This window comes from Homarus americanus, unplaced genomic scaffold (genome assembly GCF_018991925.1).
Source record: "Homarus americanus isolate GMGI-L3 unplaced genomic scaffold, GMGI_Hamer_2.0 scaffold8020, whole genome shotgun sequence".
Lineage (NCBI taxonomy): Eukaryota > Metazoa > Arthropoda > Malacostraca > Decapoda > Nephropidae > Homarus > Homarus americanus.
The window spans coordinates 1-22,500 of NW_024712315.1; the positions used below are offsets into that span (position 1 = coordinate 1).

The following is a 22,500-nucleotide window of genomic DNA, read 5'->3' on the forward strand; positions in this document are numbered from 1 at the left end:
GCGGATGCCGCAAAGAGCTGAATGTGTCGCCATGCAGGACTTGATTCGTCAAGCGTTAAATACATCCAGGGGGGTCTCCCCCTGCCCCCCGGTTCACAGGGTGCGGATAGTGGCGATTCCAACGATTCGATCACGGTAGGCACGTCACCTACAGCAGCGACGGGGCATCCCCGTCCCCAGGTACGTCAGCCCCAGGCTCTGTCACCTTACAAGCTCTCGCCCAGCGTATCCCTGCGAGAATTTAAGTTGTGGTGTGGTGCATGGGCTGATTATGTGGAATTACTCCAACTCAAGAGTCAACCACTACGCACCCAGCTAGCATATCTTCGGTCTTGTCTGACGCCTGAAATGAGGGCCACATTATCACATGTTATTGGTGTCGCTGAGGATGACCAGGCGATTACAGTTGATGACGTTCTCACAGGCATTAAGGCGCACCTAAATCGGCAGCGCAACGTGGCTCTACATCGCGTGAGGTTTGAGGAGCGTCGTCAACGTGAGGGAGAATCTTTCGACGACTTTTATGTCGCCTTGAAGGAACTGGCAGACGATGCAGAGCTGTTTGATCAAAGTCTGGATGCCCGGTTGGTCACCCGCATCACATGAGGAATCCGGGACCAGTAAACTAGAAAGAAACTTCTGGCTATCGACCCTCCCCCGGTACTGCCTGCTGCCTTAAGCTTGTGTTGTAGTGAAGTCTCTGCTTACAACACTGACGCAGACCTCCCAAGCAACAGCAAATCCCTCAACAGATTGACTGGTCACAAGCAGCGGCAGCGCAGTGGGTCCCACAAAAGGCAGAGGGAACGCAGCCAGCAGTGTGACAGTTGCAGAGCAGCGCAGCATCCTGGAGGTCGGGAGAAACAGTACCCAGCCTGGGGTAAGAAATGTAACCACTGTAATATCATAGGGCACTTCGGAAAAGCATGTTGTAGATGGAAGGTGCAGAGTTCCTCACAGAGGACGTCCAATAATACTCCCCAGTCACCTCAACGAGCTGCTCTCTGTCTCAAGGTTGGAAATGTCCACAGGACCCGCCCCAATCGTTCTGCACCGAAGGTCAACATCAACAAATCCAGTACGGCCACTTCAAAGATCACGCAATGACCGTTTTGGTTTACGCCTAACACCAGTGCCGAGACGACCGGGACTGGACCATACCAGATGCAGCAGTTAGGCCTCACAGAAGCCGATCTATCTCCTTCACACGACGAGGAGGTTTTTGTAGCCAATAGTAACAAGTTGACTCCTTTGGGCTCGTTCACAGCAACCATGATGCTTGGAGACGTCTCTGTAGACACCACTACTGTATTGACTTATTCAAGGAGATAGATGACGTCCTTCTTTCATGGCACGATGCCCAAGCACTCCACATAATTCCCAAAGATTATCCAAGGCAGATAAACAAGCTCCATGGTCAACGCTCAACAGGCGGCAGTATGGACATGTTAAGTGACGAGCAGAGGACAATGAACTGCAAGCAAATCTTGGAGGACTTTAAGGACGTTCTTGTAGAACCTGAGCACTTCCATGAGGGTGCAAAGCTGCAAGCTAAGCGGGGTCCACCAATAATAATCCATCTCCATGGCGATCAGACACAAAAGCGATGCTGGATAGTATGGTGCAGCAGGGGATCATCAAACCACTGAGGGACAAGGTATCAGAGTGGTGGTTGCCCTCAAGAAAATGGTGGTGTCCGCATCACTGTAGATCTTACGAAATTAAACCAGCAGGTACTTCGCCCAGCCCATCCTGCCCCTACTCCACGTAATGCTGTCATGAAGGTAACCTCAGGCTCAAGGTTCTTTTGTACAATGGATGCCATGCTGGGCTACTGGCTACTGGCGGAGGAGGCACAGCCACTGACGACATTTATCACTTCATGGGGAGGGTACAAGTTCTTTCGAGGTCCCATGGGCTTCGTTTCCACGGGAGATGAGTTTTGCAGACGAAGTGACATAGCACTCACGAACATTGTTAAATGCGTGAAGATGGTCGATGATATCCTAGTATGGGATTCTAGCTACGGAGAACACGTCCAGCGGTTCAAGGAGATTTTGCTCCGGTGTCGCTAACACGGGATTACCATGAATCGTAGCAAATTCTTGTTTGCTAACAAATCGGTACAATTTTGTGGTTTTGGAGTATCAGCTAGTGGAGTAAGAGCAGGCAGTGAGAAAATCAAGGCGATCGCAGACTTTCCTGTTCCTACCAACATCACAGACCTTAGGGGTTTTTTTAGGCCTAGTAAACCAATTGGCAGACTTCACACCAAACATTGCATTGGCTGCTGATAAATTCCGCACACTACTCAGCCCAAAGTACGAATTTGTGTGGACACTTGAACACCAGTCATCTTTCCAGACCGTGAAGCAGGCTCTATCCACGACCCCATTACTCACCCACTTTGATCCGGCTCTACCGACTGTGCTGCAGACCGATGCTTCCCGCCTCAAAGGAGTTGGTTACGCTCTCCAGCAGCAACAAGGTGAGAAGTGGAGGGTGATCCAGTGTGGCTCCCGTTTTTTGAGTGATGCAGAAGCACGATACGCTGTTTTGGAACTTGAGCTAGTCACTGCAGTGTGGGCAATGCGTAAATGTCGAATGTATCTGCTAGGACTACCTCACTTTACTCTAGTCATTGACCACAAGCCCCTTGTGCCCATCCTCAATGAATACACACTGGACGCTGTGGAGAACCTTCGCTTGCAGCGTCTAAAGAAAAAACTGAACAGTTTACCTACAAGGCAATATGGCGTAAGAGTATGGATCATGCCATCCCTGACGCGCTGTCCCTTGCACCAGTTGACGACCCTTCACCAGCTGACCTTGTTGCAGAAGATGACGTTACACACTATATCCGTAGTTGTGTGTTTGCCCGAGCATTGGAAGTGTCATCGCAGCCTCGCGGTTATCTCAGAGGCCCACTCATCGATGACCTACGTAAGGTTGCTGCTGAGGATGACACTTACCAAAAGCTCTATGATGCAGTAGCTTTGAGGTTTCCTATGGTTAGGAAGACGGTACCTCCAGCCTTGTGGGATTTTTTGGAAATTAGGGACAACATTTCCATAGATGAAGGACTATTACTACACGGTGCCCGAATTGTCATCCCTGCTGCAGCCCGCCGTAATGTTCTCTACCGACTCCATGACTCCCACCGAGGTATAGAAGCTACTAAACGCAGAGCCTGCCAGACAGTATGGTGGCCTGACATCACAAGTGACATTCTGAACACTGTACAGTCGTGTGACGCATGCCGAACCCTCCTGCCATCCCAAGTCAAGGAGCCTCTCTGATGTGTGACCCGCCCCCATCCAGGCCTTTTGAAGACGTCTCTACGGACCTTTTCTCCTACGCTGGTATTGAGGCTTCCACCCTCTTTACACCAAGATCATGGCACTCTGGGAATTTAAGCCCTATAATGGTTCCAAGAGAATCACCAGGAAGACACCACCACAACACCTAATTAAGGGTTACAAAACTTTTTCGTGAATGTTTGAAACCATATTGCTTTTGCCCGTCCAGATGGCAGGCCTCCAGCACAGATTCTACTTGGCCGTCCTTTACGTCCTTTACGGACGGCGATGCCCGCACACATACAGTACGTTCGTTTGCTCCGGAGTGGCAGGACGCAGCGGACGAGTGTGACGGTCACCACCTCACCCTCAAGCAGAAGTCTGAACAGTATTACAACCGCTCCGCTCGGTCCCTCCCCCCTTCCCTCAGAGTTGGTGCTGCCGTATGTATCCAGGACCATGTTTCGAAGCGCTGGGACAAAGTCGGGACTGTGGTTGGTGTTGGTCGTCACCGTGACTACCATGTGAAACTGTTTAGTGGTCGCTTGTGTTGACGTAACCGCCGCTTCATACTGCCACAACACACATCAGCTTATGACACCACCAAGTCCATGGACGTCCCCAAGGCGTCATTAAGACCGCAAACGTCAGAGCTGTCAAAGCGTCATGTTCGCTTTTCCCTGTCTCTTCATGCACCCAGCCGTCAGAGCCATCGCCATCGCAAAAGTCCTGACCGCCTGGACCTCTAGTCCTCGCCATGTGCTTAGGACTTTTCCCGGGAGGGAAGGTGGAGATATCTTAGTCATGTATACTATGTACCATATATGTATTATGTATTCTATGTTTCCATTAGAAACTATGAATGTATTATGTGCATGTACTATCGTGCACAAAAGTCGTGTCTACTACCCATCCACAGTGAGGGATCGAATAGCCCTGAGTCTGAAGTTTCGAAACAGCTGGGGGAAATGCTATGGTCGGCCAACAGATGTCGCCCACTGTAGTGTGTGTGGGGGGGGGGGGATGTGGGGGCTGGATGATTCAGATTTCAGATTTGCCCCCGAGGGGGCTAGTTTATTGGACACCCCCTTACATCCTGTGCAAGGTGAAGTGCAGAAGCGTTTACAGCGCCCAACAGGGAAGTATGAAAAGTTCATACTTGCCTTTATGACTCGTACATTAAGGGCGTAAAAGCCTGAAGGGTCATAGGTTCTGTCAAGTTACATAAAGTGAGAGAATGATGAGTGTGTGGGGGGAAAGTTCCCGGTACATTTTATCTGTTTATGGCAAAGAGTGGCAGGTCCCTAATAATGTCAAATGCCAGGCCTGTGACTAGGAGGAGGGATATCTGGTCTGGGAGGGAAGAGGTGTTGGTAATGGCTGGGGACCTATAGGAGGAGGTCATAGGGCAAGTGAGGATGTAGTGAGAGAGGGTGTGAGAGTCGGGTTGGCCACAAAGTTTACAAACAGTGCGGTGAGGCTCAGGGTTGCCAATGTACTCCCATAGGTACCTGTACCCTAGGCGCAGTCTCATGTATATAAGCTGTTGAGATCGAGTCAGGGATTGATATTCTTTGTAGTGGCGGTTGTCGTCACCGGTTACAGCGTCATAGTGGCATAGTGTGATGCTACCCCGTTGTTTCAGGTGTATCCAATTTTCTTTGAATGCCTCTCGTTGTGTGGCGTGTATGCGAGATTTGAGATGATTCAGGGAGAGGGCGAGAGTGGCTTCAATATCTTCTTCTTGTGTAGCTTCTTTGGCAAGCCGATCAACAGTGTCACAGGCAGTTATTCCTATATGTGACGGGATCCAAAGAAACTTGACACGGATGTCATCAGTTTGTTCTAGCCCGGCAACGGCGGCTAGGGTGTGTTGGGCGGCAGGGGAGGAGGGGGAGGGTAATTTGAGCCTCGCTAGCGCAGAAGTGCTGTCACTGATTATAAGGGGGCTGGATGAGAGGCAGGTTTATTTATTATTTATACCTCCATAATTTCAAGCTGCCTTTTTAACTACGTTTTGTCTTACAGTTGTTTCTTTATGGTTACGAATTCATGGAACAGGTGCAGTGTCCTTGGTGCTTATTGTCGCTCAGGTCACAATGATACTGTAAAGAATGGAATATATTAAGGATAAAAGTGAAATATGCAAGGAGCAGGGTGAAGGGCCTTGGTCAGCTAGTTTTACTCAGCAACCACGTCACAATTTTGTTGTTATTCCGACAAAGAGATTATGGTAATATTTATTTATATTCCACCCATCCTTTGCTTAATAAATATTTGTGATAATATGCAATATTATATAATTATATACTTATGTTAAAAAGAGTGGAGTGAAAAGTTATCAGTATTGTAAAATAGTATTTAGACTTAATCTAGGTGACTGTTCCAATTCTTCCAAGTTCCAGTGTTTAAACACCCCATCACAATATGCAAGCTTCATATATTTTGGAGTGTGCTCAGTTACCGTTAATATTGTGTGCTGAACATCATGAGCATTTCAATGATGGTAGCAATTGTAACTATATAATTATATTGTGTTATAAGACAACACATTCCACGACGTGTCATACAGATCATTGTATACCACACAATACATAATTTGTGGATGTTAAGTTACTTTGTTATGAATTTTCATGCGATATAGTTTAAGACATCATTAAGGACATGGAATTAAGATAACACTGTAGGCGAGTTAATATATATTAATTGTATTTACAAACAATACTAAAATCCAAATAATACACCAATAAACACATCTTAGTATTTGGTCCAGCCACCCATTGCATTCAGGACTTCATCAAGGCGATTAGGAATGGAGTCGACCAGCTTCAGGCACACCCCTGGTTGTCGACGTGTACCCTCCCACACATAAGAACATAAGAACATAAGAACATAAGAATGGAGGAAACTGCAGCGGGCCTATTGGCCCATACTGGGCAGTTCCGTTTACACCCAACCCCTATTGCTCATATGAGCATCCAACCTATGTTTGAAGCAATTCAGCGAATTCGAGTTAATGATGGTATTTGGTAACTTGTTCCATTCATCAACTACTCTGTTTCCAAACCAGTGTTTACCTATTTCACGCCTAAATCTAAATTTGTCTAATTTAAAACCATTGTTACGAGTTCGCTCCTGGTTGGATAATTTGAGTGCCTTTGTAATGTCCCCTTTGTTTAGCCCTGCCTTCCACTTATACACCTCTATCAGGTCGCCCTCGCTCACGCCTTCCTCGAGGGAGTGCAAATTAAGATGCTTTAACCTGTCTCTATACTCAAGGTTCCTAATGCCCCGGATTAGTCTTGTCATTCTCCTCTGAATTCTTTCCAATGATTCTATATCCATCCTGTAATATGGTGACCAGAACTGAACTGTGTAATCCAGGTGTGGTCTCACAAGCTCAAGATACAGTTTTAGAATGACCTCGCTAGTCTTGTAACTACCACTCCTTTGTATGAACCCAAGTACTTTATTAGCCTTGTTACGAGCAAAACCACATTGTTTACTTGGCTTAAGGTTCCTACTTATCATTACTCCTAAATCTCTCTCGCAGTCGGATTTCTCTATGGCATCGTTGTTCATCTGGTATCTGGTTTCCCTGTTTACATCTCCTATACTGAGTACTTTACATTTGTCGATATTGAATTTCATCTGCCATTTTTCAGACCATTGGAAAATTTTGTTTAGATCTTCCTGTAGTTTTGCCGAGTCCTCGTCAGATTTGATAACACGTCCTATTTTAGTGTCATCAGCAAATTTACTTATGTTGCTGTCTATGCCGATATCTATGTCGTTTATGTATATAATAAACAATAATGGTCCGGGCACTGAGCCTTGGGAACTCCACTTGTGACGTTGTTCAATGGGACTTAGTGTCAAGTAATGCTCACTGGGCTGTTTCCCTGTCCTGTAACCAATGTTTCCTAATCCATTTAAGGATGTCACCTTTGGATGCCATGAGCTTCTACCTTTCTAATTAGTTCGTGGGGACTCTGTCGAAGGCTTTGCTAAAGTCGAGATATACCATCATAATTGTGCCCCTCGTCCACTGATTCGAAAACTGATGAAAAGAATGTTAATAGATTAGTTAGGCAAGAACGTCCGCTTGTGAAGCCATGCTGGGAATCATTGATCAATCGGTGCTTCTCCAGGTGATTTCGAATAGAGTTTGAAATGATTGCTTCCAGTAATTTGCCTACTATTGATGTTAGACTCATTGGGCGGTAGTTAGAGGATCGTGATCTATCCCCCTTCTTGAAAATCGGTATTACATTCGCCATCCTCCAGGATTCTGGTACTACACCTGCTTTTAAGGACATGTTAAACAACTTTGCTAAGGGCATACTAAGCTCTTCCTTACATTCCTTTAATACTCTGGCAAATATCTCATCGGGACCAGGTGACTTATTAGGCTTTAGTTTGTCTATTTGCTTACTAACATCGTTACTAGTCACTACTATCTCACTTAATTTGTTTTCTTCACTATCTCTGAATAGAGTCGGTGCCTCGGGAATCATGTTTAAATTTTCGGTGGTGAAAACTGTTGAAAAATATTTATTTAAATTATTGCTCATTTCTCCGTCGTTATCAGTGAGCTCGCCGGAGTCTGACCGTATTGGTCCAATCTTTTCTCGTGTTTTAGTTTGATACATTTGGTAGAATCCTTTGGGGTTTGTCTTCGCAGTTCTATTACCAGTTACCGTTCCGCCGTTCTGTCATTATTTAGTGGTGGATCAAGTAAAACAGAGACTTAACCTAATCTAATCTAACCTGACCTGAACTGATCTGACCCAACCTAACTTCAACAAACCTAATGTAACCTAACCTAACCTAACCATCGTTCCCATGTCTACAGAGGTGAAAACGACAGAGAGACGCTGACGAAGGTGAAGCAGGGCGAGATGAGCTTCGATATGGAGGCGTTCAGTCACATCTCCGACGAGTGTAAGGACTTCCTCGCCAAGCTCCTCGTCTTCAAGGTGAGTCAGGGGGGGTTTATGGTGAGTCAGGGGGGTTTATGGTGAGTCAGGGGGGGGTGAGCCAGGAGGGTTGAGTGAGGAGGGGGTTTAGGATGAGTCAGGGGGTTTAGGATGAGTCAGTTTAGGGTGAGTCAGGGGTTTAGAGTAAGCCAAGTTTAGGGTGAGTCGTGGGGGTGTTTAACGTGAGTCAGGGGGTGTTTAGAGTGCGTCACTGTGTGTGTGTGTGTGTGTGTGTGTATATTTCTGTATTATGTAGGAATAAGTATGTGCATGTGTAAGTATTTGTGTATGTGTTTGCGTGTGTATTTATGTATGTATGTATGTATGTGTGGTAAAGTTGATCCTCTCTCACTATTCTGGGAAGGCACTGTGCCACCTGGAGCTATGAATATATTAACTCCGATCTGCTCACATTGTTATCAGCCCACGCCATGACGCAAGGGAAAAAGCTGTCAGGTGTAACTAAGAGAAAAAGTTGTCAAGGTTAATAAAAGAGAGATAGACAGAGAGAACAAATTACTTATATATTATCTGAGAGAGAGAGAGAGAGAGAGAGAGAGAGAGAGAGAGAGAGAGAGAGAGACCAGAAATCTCTCCAGGAATCCTACAAACTGTGGGACCCGGTCAACTTTCTCACCCCCTCCTCTAAACCGTAAAATATCCGGTACCAGGGAGTGATTGGAGGGTCGTAAGGGGGTGATTGGAGGTCAAGGGGGTGATTGGAGGTCAAGGGGGTGATTGGAGATCAAGGGGGTGATTGGGAGGTCGTGATGGATGATTGGGAGGTCATGAGGGATGATTGGGAGGTCGTGATGGATGATTGGGAGGTCGTGAGGGATGATTGGGAGGTCGTGAGGGATGATTGGGAGGTCGTGATGGATGATTGGGAGGTAATCACAAAAATAAGACCCAGATTTCAGTATATAAACAATTATAATCTGGTCAGACTTTTTGTTTTAATTACTCTATAAAAATACTGTATAAAGGCTAAGGTTTTGTGATGTAGTTTGAGCAGTTCCAGTACACCCCTACCACCAACACCATCACTACCACCACACACTACCACCTACACTACTACCACTATCACTAACCACCACCACCATCACTACCACCACCACTACCACCACACTACCACTACTACCACCACCCCCACCACCACCACCACCACCACTACCACCACACTACCACTACTACCACCACCCCCACCACCACTACCACCACCAAGGGCTTGTAAATAAATCTGCTTTTAAATCCTCTCTCTCTTGTGGAAATCGGTATTCAGGTATTGGGATCTCTGGACACATGTGTTGGTCTCAAAGGATTTTAGGATTTTTTTGAAAGGGGTAAAGGGGTTAAGGGGTTTAAGGGGTAAAGGGGTTTAAGGGGTAAAGGGGTAAAGGGGTATAAAGACGATAGTTGTTTGTGATGTTGTTGTGTTGTTGTTGTTGTGTTGTTGTTGTTGTGTTGTTGTTTGTGATGTTGTTGTTGTTATTGTATTACTCTAAGAGGTTGTTATTTCCTTATTGTGGTGTTAATTTTTGACATATCACACAGGGAATATTTAACTTTCTAACTGAACTAAAGGAAATTATATATACTTCTTGAACCACAACTAAAGAAAAATATATATATATACTTTTCAGCCTAACTAAAGCAGATTATATATACTAAATGGCTATCACACTCTTCAAAATATATATATTATTTTCTAACCCTCTCAGGCTGATGTGCGTATGGATGTTAAGAACGCCCTGAAACACCCCTGGATGGAGCTGGCCCTTAGTATGCCCCGAGACCCTTACAAGATCAACACAGATCGACTCCGGTCCTACTACTCAAGGTTCAGGTCAGTGCTGGTGGCTGAGTGGTCATGGTACTGTAAGGTAGACCTGATGGACTCCAGTTCGATGCTCAGATTGTGTGTTTTTGTGAAATTCAACTGTGTAAACTTTACATACATACTTACATACATTACATTACATTACATACATACATACATACATACATACATACATACATACATACATACATACAAGAATATTAATAATAACAAAATAGAAACAAACACAGATAAAATTACATTGTTTAAGATTGAGAAAATAATAATTTAAGTCTGTTTCCCTTAGCATACTCTCAGCACCGACCCACATCCTTGCCTCCACAGGGATTGGTATAGCAACGCATCCTGCAAGCGTTGGTTCCGTCGTAGGACTCTCTCCTCCTGCTTCACACATCCCAGCAAGATGGTCTATCCCCCAGGAGAGGTATACACGCCCCCAGAGTCCCCAGAGAGAGAGATTATACCCGCCAAGCCTGAAGGATACGAGATACCCCACAAGGATTATTCCTACGAGTTGGATGTTATCAAGAATGAGAGCAAGTAAGTGTATCGAGCGTTTTGTGGTGTAAGGGAGAACGTTTATTGGGGGAGTAATGTCTTGTTGACTGTACTCTCTGTTATTCTTGTTTAATATTTTCTTATCTATTAGTTGTGTTTTCTTGGCTGCATTACGTTATCAAAATTTTCCCCCTTTACTGACCAAACGTGATGTTTACTTCAGCCTGAGGAAGTCTTCACCCCGTCCAGCCTAACACGGCCAGTGATGGTCAGGTCATAGTCTCTCTTGTGTGTTTCCATTATTACCACCAGATGGCCCTTATCTCATTACGGCTGTTGCATCCTTCCCGTAGGTAAATATATACTCCTGACACCTTTGACCTCATTCCATTAACTAATAGCCCCTGTAATCCCTCCTTTGACACACTCCCCCCATTAGCTAAAAGCCTCGCGTCCCATCTCTCAGGTACATAATGAACTTATACCATTACCTAATGGGTATTTAGCCTTAACGCAGCCGTATATGGTCTTACGTATTTCATGTATGGCTGACAGACACGGCTCGCTGCCCTGAGATGAGGCCTGGTGGAGGGGGGAGGGGGGATGATGCTTTTACCACCTGACACACCTCCACCTGTGTGACGTAATTTTTTTACCTGGAGAGAGAGAAGGACAGACAGAAAGACAGAGTGAAACAGACAGATAGAGACAAACATAGAAACGAAAATCAAGAAAGTGACAGTAAAAGACAGACATAAGTGAAAGAAGAGAGACAAAGAATAGAAAGAATGACATAATACATACATACATACATACATACATACATACATACATACATACATACATACATACATACATACATAGTTGACATTCCCTCCTCTCCTCCCTCACTTCTTCCTCCTCCTCCTTACCTCCTCCTCCCCCCCCACCTCCTCCTCCTCCCCCTCCTCCCTCCTCCCCCCACCTCCTCCCTCCTCCTTCCTCCTCCTCCCACTAATAAATCACCCCCTCTTCCTCACAGCTACCTGAAGACTTACCTGCCCCACCTGAGAGACTTGAAATGCCTCTCTGTACATCACTCCACTGTTTAATGCCTCTCATGATGCCTCTACATTATGCCTAGCGTGTTTCTCTTTTCTCTAATGCCTTTCCTTCTCTCTCTTACAGCTACCAGATGGGGCCAGACACTTACCTACTACAGCTGAGGGATGTAGAGTTCCCCTGTCGCCTCCGCTCCTACATGAAGGTCGCTACAGATAGGTCACCCTCCTTCGCTATGAGTCTTCGTGAGAATGATTACGATTACTCGGTAAGTTCTTCTGCTTCCTCCTTCTGTAGGTGATTTATTACCTGGTGATTTACTGAGCGATTTAATGATGAAAAGGTGAAAAGGTTTGTGGGATTTTTTTTTAGGGATTTGTGGATGGGATTTTTTTTTTTTTTTAATTTTCAGGTTTTTGTTAGAGGGATTTTTTATGTAGACGGATTTTTTTTTACTTGATGCCTTTGGATTTTTCGGACATTTAACACAGATTTTTTGGTTAATTTATTTTTGTTGACATTTATCATTGTTCTATTTTTTAACAATTGATTTTTTTCATAGATTTTCTGACATTTTAAAATTTTAGGAATATTTACAATATTAACAGATTTTCTTATTAAAATTTTTAAACTAATCTTAAAATTTACTGAGACTTATTTAAAGATTTACAATTTTATATTTATTTTGTGCAAGGTTTTTTCTCTTCTGGAATTATGGTACTTTAGTGAATGATTTAATCTGACTTTCAATCATAGGGGGAAAATCCTCTTATGCGTTTTACGGGGATTACTTGTGGATTTAAGTGGAAAATCCCCTTAGAACTATTAACAGAGATTTAATTGTTATTGCTATGAGGATTAAAACCTTTGATGGGATTAATAAATGCTTGTGGGTAATATTCGTCGGGACTAAATTTGGAGAAAAGAGGAAATTTTCACGATTTTTTTTGGGAATTAAAAGAGTAATTTTTGTCTGGAAGAGAGAGAGAGAGAGAGAGAGAGAGAGAGAGAGAGAGAGAGAGAGAGAGAGATAAGAAGAGGAGGGACGAGCTAAGAGAGAGAGAGAGAGAGAGAAAGAGAGAGAGGGAAAGACGGGGACAGGTCGGGAGAATGACAGAGTGAGAGAGTGAGAGAGAAAGAGTCAGAGTGAGAGAGAGAGAGAGACCAATCTATACAAAATTAAAACAATAAATTTGATTAAAGCGAATACATTTACCTACACCTCAGTACCTGTTTATATAGATGTTTATTAATATATATACTGTATAGCTAAACACACCTGTAATATATACATTAATGAACCATACACCTTACCTTGATACAAATATTATACTATGACTTTGATATATTTATAATATTGGTTAGTAATAATACCTGCTCTAATTATCTGGTATATTGGTAAATAAAATTAATAAGTTAATATTATTGTTAGTAATAGTAGTAGTAGTAGTAGTAGTAGTAGTAGTAGTAGTAGTAGTGTAATTATCAGTTATTATTATTATTATTATTATTACTCTTCATATAATTTAAAAATATAAAAAAAGTAATTTGTTATTCTCGTTTTATCTCGATTTCTTGACTGATGCGTAAATGTAAAATTGTAAATCTTGTAAATATGTAAATTATCGTAACTTTTTTACTTCTTGTAAGGACCTGAGTTTGTTGTTCTCTTTCGTGCTAAGAATCTTATAGAGTTAAGTGTGTGAGGGAAGTTCTCTCTCTCAAATAGTACTGTTTATACACACTAATTTATTTCCTTTACTCTCATTATATAAATACATCCTAAATATATTTTTAATAAATTTCTAACTCAATACGATTTTTAGTTACTACATTAGGTATATTTCAGGTTACAACTACAAAGGTAATTTACATATTGACAAAATAAATTTATATTTTACCAAACACAATTTATTTACGTTTTTATTATGAAACTTTGCAATGGATTATAAAAAAATAAATCGTATTTTTTTTTTCGATATATTTCCTTGTAGTATTTTTCAAGAATTTTATTTCCTACGATGAAACCAATGGTATTTATATATTCTTTTATGATACAAATATTTATAATCTTAAACAATCTTTTTTTTAATAGTTTAAGTACAAATTTTTGGGTGTTTGATCGAAGGACTTGAACTCTGCAGGTGATAAACGTAAGTGTGTAGGGGAGACGGGTCTAAAATCTTTCTCTCACTGTTGTTCTTAGGTTTATTTATCTGTAATGTTTGTACTGTATTGTTGAGCTGTAGTGTAATGAATGACATGAAGTATAATATATTGTGCATCATTGGGTAAGCTTTGTAACTGCTGTAATTGCAAGAGTATTGATATAAAGATATAATTTAGGCTATATATATATATTTTTGTTTTTCACTGCCGACTTTCAAATAATTATTAATACTGTAACAGATTAGTTGTAACTTATCAAAGGTATAACATTATTAATTTTTTTGGCTAATGTTTAGGAAATGTTTATAATTGTATATTCTCACTGTTTAATTGTGTAAGGAATGTTATTATTAATGTTAACAAGTAGAGTGTATCCTTACCTGTTCCTACCTGTTGGTGTTCTCAGTGTCCGGAAGGTGAATCCTGATTGGTTGGCTTAGTTCTTCATTGATATAAGTGAGCCTAGCTGATTGGGTGGGGGTGATGAGAGCCTCTATGGAAGCAGAGACTTCCTTAGGGGTATCATAGTTCTGATTGGTTGCTGAACAAGAACCAATTAGAATCAGGATTTACACTTTCCGAACACACGCAATTGGGAGATATCTGAGATGATTTTAATTTTTTATCAGGTTTATGTCAATGATTTTCACCTGATATATGAGAATAAACTAAAAAATTACACCAAATTTATGTATAAAATTTAGGAAGACGAAATTTATTCCTCCAAACGACATTATTAACGAAGCTTAACGGATAAAAAAACATTACTAGTTTGTTAATTCATTTCTTTTTTTGTGACCCCAAGATAAAATCTATTTCATCTCAGAATCGAATCCCGCCATAACCTTACGATTCCAATTCCAATCCCTAATCCTGGCTCGAGATTTGGTAATATGATTGGGGGAATTCAGGTTCATAGTGCTTAAGGGATAATGATTCAGATAATAATTATAGATATACACCTCTAAATATTTAATCGACTTAGTGTAAATTAATTTTTTCGTGGAGTTAAAATGGTAATCAAACAAACAAACAAATAAACAACAACAAAAATAAAATATTCAAAAGTAAACAAAAAAAATTACCTTTATTATACCTGGAATTTCTCTCTAATTACCAAATTTCATCACAATTTTGTTTCTTTTATTTTCCCTGTTGTAGTTTTTTTCCCTATTGTATTCGATTTCTATTGTAGATTTATTTTCCTCTACTGTAGTTACTATTCGCACCACTAACTATCGTCTCCGTGTTTTATCAAGCGAACTATCGGCAAATATTTCCCTTTTTTGGCGTCCTTAGCAACCATCACAATCTGTTGAATCTGATTGGTCACTGGTTGTCAAGGGAGTCATGACGTCATAGTGGTCGTGACGTCACTTATCAACTAACAATCAATCAATTTTTACGGGTTATATTATTCGCTAAGGACACTGAAAATGAAAGGAGTTTTGTCGATAGATATTATTATTATCCATACCTTCCCTAGCTGTGTGTGTGTGTGTGTGTGTGTGTGTGTGTGTGTGTGTGTGTGTGTGTGTGTGTCTGTGTGTGTCTGTGTGTGTGGTCCTGAACACCAACCCTGAACTAGCCACGTTTTCGATACACTATTCGTTTTTTTAGTTATTCAGTTTATCTCTTTCTCTCATTAATCCTCTTGTTTTCATTTATTCTTTGTTTATTTACCAAGTCTTTTATATTTTTTCCTAGTATGCTATTATTTTTAGTACTTGTCTATCCTAGTATGAATAAATAGGGTCTAACTTTCCACCTTATTGACGCACCTTAACTATTCTCTCCTATTTCCCCATTGCCTGTGTTTTTTTGTCCCCATTACCTGTGTTCCTTGTTCCCTATTGCCTGTGTTTTTTCCCATTGCCTGTGTTCCTTGTTCCCTATTGCCTGTGTTTTTTCCCATTGCCTGTGTTCCTTGTTCCGTATTGCCTGTGTTTTTCCCCATTACCTGTGTTCTTTACCCCCATTGCCTGTGTTTCTTATCCCATTACCTGTGTTCTTTGCCCCCGTTGCCTGTGGTCAGTTTTTTCCGTAGTGAAGTTTATCTTTAGTTCAGCAGCTGTCTTTGCCTATTCAGCCCAATCTTAACCACCTATCCATATCTCCCTATCCTAGCCTCACCATATATAACCCCACCAACTCAACTATCCCTTTCCATCTGTACCTATTCCATTATTTTAAACTACATAGCTACTGTTCTTATCTACTTATCCCAGCCAGAGCTCATGCCGTGAGTGTCGTGAGGGATAGATGTGTTGCCCCGCTGTCCTATCCTCGTTTTCTTTGTTTTATTCAACTATCCCGTGACTGTATTTTGCTTTCTGTACCCATCCCTTTATTCTCCCTCCACCTGGTGTGTTCTCCATCTCCCTGACACATACACATTCATACACACCATGTGAGTGTATGAGTTACTTATCCTCGCTTGGTGTGAGCATCTACCTATCCTACCCTCACCTCGTCTTGGTGTGTGCCCCCCAACACACACCAGGTGAGAGGACAGCCCACTATGTGCCGGTCGCCTTCCTCCTCCTCCAGGTGAAGCAAGACTCGCTCGAGTCGTCCCGCCCTCACCGTTACCAGCCTAAGAGGAAGGGACCTTTCAAGCCCACCCAGTTTGTCGTCTGGACCGACTCTGAGACGGAAAGTCGGGGGAGCCGTTCCTCACGAAGCCTAGAGCGCACTGAGAGGTACACCCTGGCCAAGCATCAACAACAACAACAGCGCACGTCAGCTCTCGCCGTCCAGGATCGCCATGTTAGAGCTAGCAGCCTGGCGGACTCTCGCGATAGGGTGCTGGCCGAGGCTCGCGCTGCACACAGAATAAACAGCGATATGCATGCTGAGGAGTACAGCCACTACCAGCGTCAACACCAACAGCAGCTGCACCACCACCACCAGGAGATGAGCGCCTCAGCAGCCTGCGCGAGTCATCGTATGAGAGCGACAGGGAGCATGGCTCTCACTGAGCTGCCTTGCCCAATGTGTGGCAACCCAGACTACAACCCCAACGAGTAACACAATATAGTTACTCTCCTCTACCACCAACTCTCCTCCTTTCTTTCCGCCTTACCTTTTGCCAACCCCTTCCTTCCTCCCTTCCTCCCTTCCTTCACACATCCATCCAAAACACTCCCTAGACGCATGATTATTTATATATAACAAGACGTAGTGATATTTTCTTTTTAGCAGAAACTAAATGATTTTTATGTAGCGTGTTGTGGCGACTAGTTTGATCTAATCTTTTGTTTTGTATTCTGCTGCACATTAGTGAGTCGAGTGTTATGATTGTTGGTTTAGTTGTAGCTCAATGACCAGCTGTCATCCTTCACAGTAAATATCTTTTATATTAGTGTTGCAGCCAAAGTTAATTTTCCTTTCTTACCGCCATAGAAAACGATTAGATTCTTTTTATTTTCATGTCCCCTTCAATTTCCTTTTCCGTTTTCTTTCCTATCATAGAAAACGTATAGCGTAATGTTTCCTTACTTCGATTCGGGAGAGACTCAATCAGTTTTCTTTATGGTTGATCCCTCACTCACTCTCCCGAAATCTCCCCACTTCGACCTTCCGTGTCCCCCCCCCCCCTTACAAACTCCACGAACGAACGACATCGCTATCTCTCTCTGGAATGTTTTGATCTTTGTCTTGTTGATATATTAAGAGATAGCGAGACAACAGCGAACGACCCATCGCTGCCCTTGTCTTGGTCTGGTCTCCCCAAGTCAGCCTCGTATGTACAGTGTGTCGTGAGCGCCCCTGAGTGTGTCCTTACTCAACACTCCGAAGCTCTATGGGGGAACGTCAAGTAACTAACTCCTTCTTTTCATAATTTGCAACTTAAGGAACGAGACTCCTGGATCTATACCGAAAAAGACCCTTTATTTTCACCCAATTACCCTTGTCTCTTGCCCTTAGAGACACCATCCTTGAAGCTGAAGAGAGAAAGAGGAAATTTTACCAATAAGATTTCTCTCGTAATTAAGGTAAATGATCCAGGTTGACCTCCAATTCTCGTTCAGAAAAGATTCATGGCAGAATTCAGCAGGACATTTCCTCCTCCACAAAAATTATACAATCGGTGCTGTTTTATCTCTTGAATCGCTTTAAACCGTTGTTCTTTTTTTTTTCGAGTGAAATTGAGCTTAAGAGTCGCCTTTCATTTAGGATCTAGTCGCTTATCACGTAACATATATTCTCATTGGTTACATCTGCAGCCAATGGCGTTGAAGAATGATATATACTGTATATATCTCATTTTCTATCCTTATCTCCATTAATTGTTCACAATAATTAATCATATCTTAGTTTATCTTCCCCTATAAATGAAAAATACACATGTCTATTTACCTTTCTGTAATAAAGGCTTAGAAATGTTTGATTACGTTCCTTATGAGACGGGAAACAAATGTCACAAGCCTATCATAGATCACATTTAACCCATTAGCCAATCAATTCTTTAGTTTAACATCTGACGTCACATTTTCAACCAATTACCGTTCTAGACTAATGTAAATAGACCCTCTTTTATCTCTATTAACAAAACCAACCTGACCAATCAGAGGTTTGATTTGTTTAGCCTGTAGTTCTGATTCGCTGTTCGCTCTCTTGCCTTTCGCAATAAACTGTATGTCCGAGACTGACTCTCAGACAACGACAATGATCGCAACGACAACTTCTTCAGCCACGACGACAACGACGACGACCAGCCAGCTCTTCTTCATTGTATACAAGAGTCAGTTCATCACAAATACGAAATGGAACATTATCTCGACCTGAGAAGTGAACACGGATGAATATTTAGTAGGTGTTGCTGTACGGCCGCTGCCCCTACAGCCCTCAGTGTACACAACGTTGACTCTCTCCTCAGATATTCCTCTTAAATTTAATCGCAACTTGAGTCATTGTGATGTTGTAACGTTGATGAGGAAGGCCGTCGTTATCTAAACCTTGAGGGCTGTAAAGGCTGCTACTGCTACCCCTTGATGCTCGCCCTTGGTTGATGATCTACCCCAGAGGTCCCCCTTGAAGCTGCTGATGAGTTGACTCCCCGTAAAGCATATCCCTGTGTGTATGTTGCCACCATCACCACCTCTGACTCCAGCTTGTAGTGTCCTCTCAGCACAGCTCGTCCAGTGTACAGTACACAATGTATCTCGTCTTGAACAACATGAAGTCATTTTAATTCTTTCTCGTGATGACTATAAACTCTTTTTACTGCACACACACACACACACACACACACACACACACACACACACACACACACACACACACACACTGACGAGTATCTATCTATACTGCTTGCGTTTCCCCTTCCATCTCGTTTTCTGTCAACAAACACAAATTGGTTCCCAAGAAAAGAAATTAGCAGAATTCCTATATTTATTTTTGTATTACAACCAAAAATTTCAAGAAAATATTTATCTGATAATTATTACTAAACATTCTTATCACCATCTTGTATCTTGGTAATATACATAAGGCCATGTATACCAAGAAGAGATGTATTAATCACTTTAATTACTAATAAATAAAACAATATAACTTACTTGATATGATAGAAGTTATAATAGGTTCCATTTAACAATATAATAATAGTTTCATATTTCTTTTCCTGTTTTTGGCTTCCCATTTTTTTTAAAAGTTTACATTATATTTCCCGTTTTCTTTAATTGTTGCTTTTTATCAGTTGGCTTGGTGTTTTTATAGTGTTTTTCTCGCTGTTTTTTTCTGATTTTTTTGCTGTTTTAAGTGAATCATTAGTTTGTTTTCCTATATCTTCAATAGTTTTTTGGTGGCTTGAATATACTAATTTTTAACCTTTTTTCTCTACTTTTTATTAACAACATAAAGTAATATTTTTGTCTTCCCTTGAAACATCAGGGTCTGGTAATAACCCCCAAGGTGTGGAATTAATCGCTGACAGGTAAAGGTGTACAATTAATTACTAAAGTCCATCTACCTCTCTGTCTAAACCCCGAGAGATTCAGACTCGTGAACCCAAAGCAGTAGATTGATACAGTATTCCGTCTATAAATGCTTCGGGTTCGTAAGTGTGAATCTCGGTGGTTCGTGGTTCGGAATGAGAGGTGGATAGACTTTAGTAATTAACTGTATCATTGTTAGTCCTGTCAGCTATATACAGTAGGTACAGTAAGAGGAGGTCATTAAAGCTATATTTATTTATGTATTTTGTAATTTTTGAGAGTTTTTGAGTATAAACATTTATGATGTTTATGGTCCCTATATAATACCGTGACTGTTATTACGTGTCTAGGCATCGAACTGAAGTCCTCAAAATAGCCACGAGTGATTATTACCACTAAACCACCGCCTATAATTGTTAATGATCTAATTGGGTTTCTGATAACGAGGGTTCGAAGCCTGGAGGGAAATAATTATAACGTATACATATAAAGACATAGATTTAACTATAAATACAGACATAGTATAGATAAATAGACATAGACACCCGTATAGACATGATCTAGTTATAGGTAATTATATAAGTAACCTATTAATTTATTGGGAGGTAATTACACTCAATTACCATACCCTAATTAACTTTAAATTACCTCTTAATTACCACAATGTTATAATGGTCTCCTGAAACGGGTTACTAAGGCTGGAATTACTATCTACTTTACGTAATATATCGACTCTATTATCACCCTTAATTGCTATAATCTTTTTCGCATGCTTTACAATATGTGTGTGTTTTTGAGGGACCCTTATGCCTCTTATCAATTTCGTATGATGTGGTGAAATATATCCGGGTTTTAATGCATCTATTTTTCGTATGGTATTTTGGTCTTTTCCCTGCTCTGTAAAGTATATTTCCTTCCATATGGTGAATATATTTGTTTTGCATTTAATTTGATGAAATATATTCGATATTTCTTTTACCCTTATATTTTCCCCTCTTGTTATTTGTGAATTATGTGAAATAGATTATCCTAATGACACCTTTTTTTTATTAATACAATTATGGTGATTAAGTGAAAAAATATCCCCTTGGTTTTATTGTGAGTTAAGAATCTATTTCCTTTTGTATTATTTACATTTTCATTTTTATTTCACATTTTTATTATTTCCTTCATTTATCGTAATATTTCCCACACATATATACATTAATTTATATTATCTATATACATTTACTATAGCAGACAGTATTATTTTATCCTTAATATAAATCAATGTACAATATTTTTAGACGATCTAGCATTAATTATTCTTCTAAGTCAATATATATAAATAAACAGGATTAATTAGCTTAAATATAAACTTAAATGCCATCTAATTATGATATTAAAATTTACCTGAGATTCTACCTTAATTACATAGGTTAATTAAACTCTCCAAAAAAGTAAAGGTATTGGTTGATTTATTAATTGTATGTGTGTTCTTTTTGTCTCGTGTATAGTGTATGGTGTATGGTGTACGGTGTATGGTGTATGGTGTATGGTGTATGCCAAGGTATAGTCTCTGTGTGAAGTTAATGCCATGTTTGGATAGTGTTTTATTTGTTCGTTTGCGAGGAATATTATTTGTTTACGAAATTTTTGTAAGAATCTGGGTACAGAAACACCTCCATATACCGGACTACTCTCGCAATATTATCCGTTAAATGGAGGTTTCACATCTAACGGACCCTGTACAAGATGTCTCATTCTGATGCCTATTTAACACTTACGGACAATTTGATCAGCGTCCGTAATAAACCACAAAATTTAAAACCACAACAAAAATACAAATATTTATTCGTATTTCAAAAGTAAATCCTGTAACTTGATTCTCTATGTTGATTAAAAACAATCAGAATAATCTAAATATTTTCAGAATGTTCTAAATAATTTCAGAATTATCTAAACACTTTTAGGGTCACAAGCCGCAACATAATCCCCCCATCACGGCAACACAACCTGTCTTTAACTCACAAAAAAAAACAATGTCCATTTCACTAGAGTCATATGTGATAAAAATACTAAATCAAGTCTTCTATTTTTTCTTCCCTTCCCAATTATTCCTTCGCCTTTGTTTTGATCTTCAACTCGCGTGCGTCATCGATCTTCACTCCTCCATGACGTCAACAAAACAAACCGTTCGTGTGTCTTCCATCAACATTACCCGATGACGTCACCACCACCTGATGACGTCACTACTCCTATGACGTCACCTGGCACAGAGGATTCCAGTGGTCCATGAACGGCGACGTTTTACTGACGTGATGGACGAAGAGGTGGATGACGAGCGGAAGAAGAGAACGGCGCTGGATAAGTACACAGTCGGCTTTATCAGGGGCCGGATGGAGACCTGTTCTCTCGACGTACCCAAGAGAGTCAAACAGGAGGTGAGTCAAGGGTGAAATAGGGAGCTTTAGTTAGTATGAAATAGGGAGATTGGTCGTAAATATCTAAGCCTAGACAGACCATTACATCCCATTACTAACACAACCACAATTATTATTATCATCATTCTAACTAACCACAACTACCACCATTATCTACCATCCTACACCACCACCACTACCATAACCTCTTCATCACCAACACCACAATCACCACCAGCCAGGAGTCATCACCACCAACACCTTCCAGATCCCGGCTCGACTGTCAATCAAGGATGATGCTACAGCCCTTCGTCAGGAGGTCACCTTCGG

The 22,500-nt window shown here is 41.2% G+C and overlaps 2 protein-coding genes across 2 annotated transcripts in view; both read left to right on the forward strand.

Moving 5' to 3' along the window:
• The first annotated feature begins 2,087 nt into the window (after window positions 1-2,087).
• On the forward strand, window positions 2,088-3,853 carry LOC121860084. The gene is made up of 4 exons (XM_042357109.1): window positions 2,088-2,172; window positions 2,264-2,593; window positions 2,713-3,247; window positions 3,529-3,853. Exons 1-4 carry the CDS (start codon window positions 2,088-2,090, stop codon window positions 3,851-3,853), a joined length of 1,275 nt encoding a protein of 424 aa, XP_042213043.1.
• Window positions 3,854-8,161: 4,308 nt separating this feature from the next.
• The window catches only part of LOC121859979 (obscurin-like), a gene marked incomplete at its 5' end in the record, with an annotated part of 23,599 nt that continues 9,260 nt past the window's right edge, over window positions 8,162-22,500 (forward strand). The window contains 6 exon segments of the mRNA XM_042356962.1: window positions 8,162-8,278; window positions 10,000-10,124; window positions 10,443-10,658; window positions 11,784-11,925; window positions 22,027-22,191; window positions 22,439-22,500. The exon segment at window positions 22,439-22,500 is cut by the window's right edge and continues 114 nt beyond it. Of these exon segments, the coding sequence (XP_042212896.1) occupies window positions 8,162-8,278; window positions 10,000-10,124; window positions 10,443-10,658; window positions 11,784-11,925; window positions 22,027-22,191; window positions 22,439-22,500 (827 nt within the window).

Excerpts from the sequence above, each read along its gene's own strand:
- LOC121860084 (XM_042357109.1), top strand. The coding sequence starts at position 2,088 with ATGAATCGTAGCAAATTCTTGTTTGCTAACAAATCGGTACAATTTTGT. Across the intron at positions 2,173-2,263 it reads TAGTGGAGTAAGAGCAGGCA|ACTTCACACCAAACATTGCA; the intron begins GTGAGAAAATCA and ends ACCAATTGGCAG. Across the intron at positions 2,594-2,712 it reads CACTGCAGTGTGGGCAATGC|CGTCTAAAGAAAAAACTGAA; the intron begins GTAAATGTCGAA and ends CTTCGCTTGCAG.